General features: G+C 46.1%; 1 protein-coding gene across 2 annotated transcripts in view; it reads left to right on the forward strand.

Moving 5' to 3' along the window:
* Window positions 1–5,761, forward strand: part of LOC130491376 (sphingosine-1-phosphate transporter SPNS2-like) — a 122,981-nt gene extending 117,220 nt beyond the window's left edge. For both annotated transcript variants that reach the window (XR_008933861.1, XM_056865096.1), the window contains 2 exons: window positions 3,547–3,593; window positions 5,701–5,761. Coding sequence is in view for 1 of the 2 variants with exons in the window: in XM_056865096.1 (XP_056721074.1) it covers window positions 3,547–3,589 (43 nt within the window). In the remaining variant the exon portion in view is untranslated. The remainder of the gene's footprint in view (window positions 1–3,546; window positions 3,594–5,700) is intronic.
* Window positions 5,762–6,000: the final 239 nt, after the last annotated feature.

The raw sequence follows: 6,000 nt of genomic DNA on the forward strand, positions 1-6,000 counted from the left end.
GAGGATCAAACCAGCTTACAATCTCCTTCCCTTCCTCTCCCCACAGCAGACACCCTGTGAGGTAGGTGGGGATGACAGAGTGTGACTAGCACTAGGTCACCCAGCTGGCTTCATGTGTATGAGTGGGGAAACAAATCCAGTTCACCAGATTAGAGTCTACCGCTCATGTGGAGGAGTGGGGAAACAAACCCACTCTGTTAGCCAAAGGAGAATGTGATAAAACTGGCCAGGGGTTTAACATTCAATTTATTTGTTATTCTCTTACATTTCCATCATGAGGATTTTGGGAAGTCCACTGAGTTCAGCGGGGCTTATTCTCAGGCGAAAGGGCAGGGGACTGTTCCTTTTAATGTCCTATTCTTCCCATTTTCCCTTCATCCTTCCGGGCTTTGCTAAAATAAGCCTCCCTCTGCCACGTTATATGCCCAGGCATGGATCTGAGGCTGTCGGAAGCTGTATCTTCTGCTACTGCCTCTGACGCCAGCATTTTTAAGCAGTCTAATCGGTAGTGGATTTTCCTTTGGGCAAACTGGCCTCTGGTTCGTGAACCAGGCCCGGCTCCTTCGAAGGCCAGGAGTTGCTGTCCTGCCGTATCAAGCGATTTGTTACTGGATGGAATATTTTTAGCTCAGCTGTGGTCAACCTTTGCCTCCTCTTCCCCTTCTTCCAAATCCCTTCATGTCCACCTGCAGTTTTTAGCTGGTTAATTTTGGTATCGACTGATTGAAAATGTTTCGGTTGACTATCTATACACATCCAATTTAATTGGAGAGATGCCCACATCACACTAATTCCAAAGGATGGTGCAGACCCTTTTCTACCACAAGCATATAGACCTATATCGTTGGTTTTTATATGTCGACTTTCTCTACTACTTAAGGCAGAATCAAACCGGCTTACAATCACCTTCCCTTTCCCTCCCCACAACAGACACCCTATGAGGTAGGTGGGGCTGAGAGAGTTTGGAGAGAACTGTGACTAGCCCAAGGTCACCCAGCTGGCTTCATGTGTAGGAGTGGGAAAACTAACCCGGTTCCCAAGATTAGCGTCCGCCGCTCATGTGGAGGAGTGGGGAATCGAACCCGGTTCTCCAGATCAGAATTCCACCGCTCCAAACCACCACTCTTAACCTCTACACCACGCTGGCAAAGATGGGGCGGGATCAACTGCCCCGTACCACAAACGTCCACCTTTTCACAGGGATGCAGCTGCTACGCAGTGAGGTTATCGGTCGGCCATCTTGTTTGAACAACCACACCTTTGCAGTGATGGTGCTCAGGGGCGGTGGTTTTCAGGCAATGTTCGTTTCAAGTGGAGCATTTAATAACACCGGGCAAAATTGCAGCGTGCAGATGAAACCAATGGTTTACCAGAGGAAGAGAAGCCGGGGGTGGAAGGGTTATGGGCACACACACCCTTTGCGTTCTCCAGTAAACCTGGCATGGCAGCAGTTTAGATCTTTCACATGCATATAAAAAACTTCTTGACTCATTTTGAAGCATGCAGTCCAGGATAAAATAACTGCTGCTACACACTGCCCTTAATTATAGCAGTTCCCATGGATTTGTGGAATGAGTTGCAGCTCATCCAGTTGGGGAGAAAGACTGAGAATCTTTGCAAGCAGCAAACTGTATGTGGGACAAACAGAAAGGATTGGATGTATTTTAAGCGACTGCAGCTAGAATTTTTATTTTGTTTTCCTCCTTGTTAAAAAAAAGAAGGGGGTGATATTAGAGCTGCCCTGACCTGGGTGGCCCAGGCTAGCCTCATCTGCTTAGCCTGAAGCTAAGCAGGGTCAGCCCTGGTTAGTATTTGGATGGGAGACCACCAAGGAATACCAGGGTTGCTGTGCAAAAGAAAGCACTGGCAAACCACCTCTGTTAGTCTCTTGCCATGAAAACCCCAAAAGGGGTCGCCATAAGGCAGTTTCGACTTGACGGCACTTTATACACACACACAGTATCAGAGCTATTTCTTCCTCTGCCAGGAAGTTGCAGAAAGATTGCCTCCTCCTCCAATTCCTATTAACAAACAAAAATATTTGCAATGGCAAAGAAAAAAAATTAGAAATGCTTAGGAGGGTCTTCTCATAAAGCAGCTATTTCTTCCCAAGTAAGTGACAGGCTGTCCCCCATGAAGCACAGTGATGCTCTTGCCTTGTTCAGCTTGAGAGCCAAATTCCACAAGTTGTGAGTCCATGGGTTGAGTCTCACAGCCTGTATGAGAACGTTAAAAAGCAGCCAGGGGGGATTAGGGGAGCGATGTGGATTGGGGGGCGTGGTGTTTGGGGGAGATTTCAGGGATCTTAACCCTGGGACCTTTGCCATGTTTTTGGACTGTGATCCAATCCATTAAAAAAAAAAAAAATCAATTCCAGAACCCAAGCTTCTAGCCCTTGGACCTGGGATGATATGTTTGAAAGTGAGACTTTCACTAGTTGCGAACGAGGCTCCCTGTGACTTCTAAAATCGTGAATGAATTGTGCAAAATAAGAGAAATGCAAATGTGTGCTCACTGTGCAGTTTCGATAGGTCACGGGATCCAGTTTTCCTTGGGGCAGAATTTTAATGGCTGTAGCACAGAGCACACAAGAGAACCTTTGCTTGAGAGAAACTCAACCTTCTTAGCAGAAAAGCAGTATGAGCTGAAGAACAGAAGAGCTTGGAATGCCTTAAAATTTTCTTGTTGCGGTTATAAAAGAGAATATTGTCGGGAGAACTTTTCTCCCTCTCTCATAATACCATAACGCAGGGTCATCTGTTGAAGCTGGAGGGTGAGAGATTCAGAACAGATAACAGGAAGTATTTCTTCACACAACGCGTAGTTAAATTGTGGAACTCCCTGCCCCAGGATGTGGTGATGGCTGCCAACTTGGAAGGCTTTAAGAGGGGAGTGGCCATGTTCATGGAGGAGAGGGCTGTTCATGTAAAAATGGATACTAGTCATGATGCATACCTGTTCTCTCCAGGATCAGAGGAGCATGCTTATTATATTAGATTCTGTGAAACACAGGCAGGATGGTGCTGCTGCAGTCGCCTTGTTTGTGGGCTTCCTAGAGGCACCTGGTTGGCCGCTGTGTGAACAGACTGCTGGACTTGATGGGCCTGGATCTGATCCAGCATGGCCTTATGTTCTGATGAGAGAGTAGCAAACCCATTGAACTGCAAAGTGTCGGTCAGAGGAACCATCCATCAACATGTTCTCTGCCAAAGCTTTGGCAACCAAAGGCGACCTTGCTCTGCTCTGGGCAAGCTCTGCGGAGTTGGCTGGTTGGGCCCTTGCCAGTACTCAACAGTGAAGTGCTAACAAAATGACCTCTTTGCGGAACACCTCCTTTACAACACAGCTGGGCAATGAATTTTGCTTACTCGTTTGCTTTATTTTTTCCTATCTCAAAACTGATTGCTTATCAAAAACAAACCAAGAGGCATGCCAACAATGGGCCTCAGTGCAGCCGGGTGGCGAGGCAGACACCTACTCTCGGTAGCCGGGGGGAGGAGAAGTATTTCTACAACTGACGTTTCCGTTTTTTTGCTTCCTTTCTAGGGTAAATCAACTCATGATGCCTCCAGCTTCCGTGAAAGTTTAAGGCGGTGAGTGACCTGCATTTGAGAAATGCCGCTGGAGTAAACCCATATGTTTGCATCCTTGTGTGCATAAGCATTTGTTTGCTTTTCTTTTAGGGAAAGTGGTTGCCTAGGCATGTATATCACATCACTGAAGGAGGCTGCTCCTTCAGAATAAAGAGATTTGGAAAGGAAATAGAACATGAATATGGTCATTTCCTCTTCCTGATTTCCTCTGAATTTTTAATCTTTTCTATTCTGCCACTTTCTCTTCCTTCTTGGAGAACCAGCGTGGTGTAGTGGTTAAGAGCGGTGGACTCTAATCTGGAGAACCGGGTTGCTTTCCCCACTCCTACACATGAAGCCTGCTGGCTGACCTTGGGCTACTCACAGTTCTCTCCAAACTCTCTCAGCCCCACCTACCTCACAAGGTGTCTGTGATGGAGAGAGGAAAGGAAGGCGATTGTAAGCCGGTTTGAGACTCCTTAAAGGTAGAGAAAATCAGGGTATAAAAACAAACTCTTTTTCTTCTCCTTACTGGTCATCTTCAGTCCAGTTGGAAAAAAATCTTGTGGGTGTTTGTGGGGAGTGGAGGGAACTGCCCTGCATAGTAGAGAGGTGAAAAATATCTTAGAAATCTCTGGCATCCCCAGCGAAAGAGGTCTCAGGTGTTGATCTTTTTTGTTCCTGCTTGAGACTGGAAAGCTGCTGCTAGTCACATTAGAGATGGGACAAAGGTCTGGCTGTGTATAAAGCCACATCCTATGTATATTCCACTGGAAAATGTGGCATTTGAGCTGATGTGGCACTGGATGATTACACAAAGAGGCCTCGGCGCCATGCCATGCGTGAGCAATATCCAGCTAACAGCAGTGCATCTTGGAACAGGAGGGGCCAGATAAAGAAAACCTGCCCTGTTGGTTATGTTTGCAGTGGATAAACTAACCAAGCAATTCTCTACTGTTTGTAGTGCAGAAAGGTCTCCGTTTAGAAAGCTAACCGTTTTGTGTATGTGTTTTAATTTCCCCTGCAAATATTTGCGGTCCAAATTCAGGGACTGTGGCACATTTCATCAGGAGGGTTAAAAGCCACTGTTACAAGCATGCATGTGCCATGGTTAAAACTTTTATCACCAGCAGTTTCAAGTGTGTTGTTAGAACTGGAGCACGATTCCAGCAAACCGACCACAATGGATTGGAGAAACCCACCTTGTAATAGAATCGACAGCTGATTTCCACCTTTAAATTGGAGCCAAATCAAAAGAATGAACTCCCGTTTTTGTTGTCAACATGTACATCCTCGAATCCCTCTCCCCCCACCCGTATCATATTTTTCCATTAGAGAGGGATGGTAGAGGATCACAGAGGAATCAGGCTTACAGAAATGTCATTCTGTGTTTTTTAGCATGCACTTTGTAATGGCTAAATCCATAGATGGTGCAAAGTTTAGACCAAATCACCAAAAGTTGAGCTGATTAATCAATTAAGGCACATTGTGATCAATGAGGCTCAGAGCATTTATTCTGCTTTCAGTGAGCTATTAATGGCTTTGTAATGATATTTTCCCAACAATATCATCGTGCTGTTAGCCCCATTGATTACAATGGGCTGTAATTCATACTGGCCTCTCTTGATTGAATTTTCCCAACAATTTCAGCTAAGTGCAACTATTACAGTGTTTTCTTGTTAAGTTGGAAGCGTCCTTAACACTTTTCTTCGAGTCTGAAAAGAGGGCAATACTGTATTCTTGCCACTATGAATATTTTATTTAAACTTCATTGCTTTAATCAACCGATTCATCAGAACAGAGACAAAGAATCCGCCAGAAATGCTTTCTGCAGGAGCAGCCAGCCCTAACAACAAACAACAAGCAATTTGGCTTTTCAGATCGCAAAATCTAAATATATCACCGAGCCCGTACCTTAAAGGCACAATTCAGTCAGTCACAAAGACCCAAGTGACCCTTTTCTTGGAAAACAGAATCTGTTTCCTAGTCCACTGGATCCTGGCCACTTCCACTTAATGGTCCATGTCCCAGTACAAAAGCCTGCATACAGCGTCCAGCGTCTCTCTGTGTGTAGTTTTATCTCTCTCTTGTGCCACGCTGACCATCTCCTTTGTTTGCTTACTTGCAGCTGCCATCTCAGACGATGAAGGAGACCTTTTGTGATCTCCTGCTGCCGCAAGGCGTCGAAAACGACCACCTGCATGGTGGGGCCCTCCCCCCCTCTCCAGCCTCTCTGCGGTTGGAGCCAAAGGAAAATTCAGATGCGGAACATGTCGGCTGTGGCGACGTCAGTGGCGCATGTGGATATGCTTAAAGCTACATCAGCAAGGACTGTCCTCGCCGCTGCCCAGCGGTACCCTTCTGGCCGGAATTGTCCCTTCCCCCCAATAGGAGTCACCTTGAAGATTGTGGTACAGCTGGCCTTTCA

Source organism: Euleptes europaea, chromosome 19, assembly GCF_029931775.1.
Source record: "Euleptes europaea isolate rEulEur1 chromosome 19, rEulEur1.hap1, whole genome shotgun sequence".
In the NCBI taxonomy this organism is placed as follows: domain Eukaryota; kingdom Metazoa; phylum Chordata; class Lepidosauria; order Squamata; family Sphaerodactylidae; genus Euleptes; species Euleptes europaea.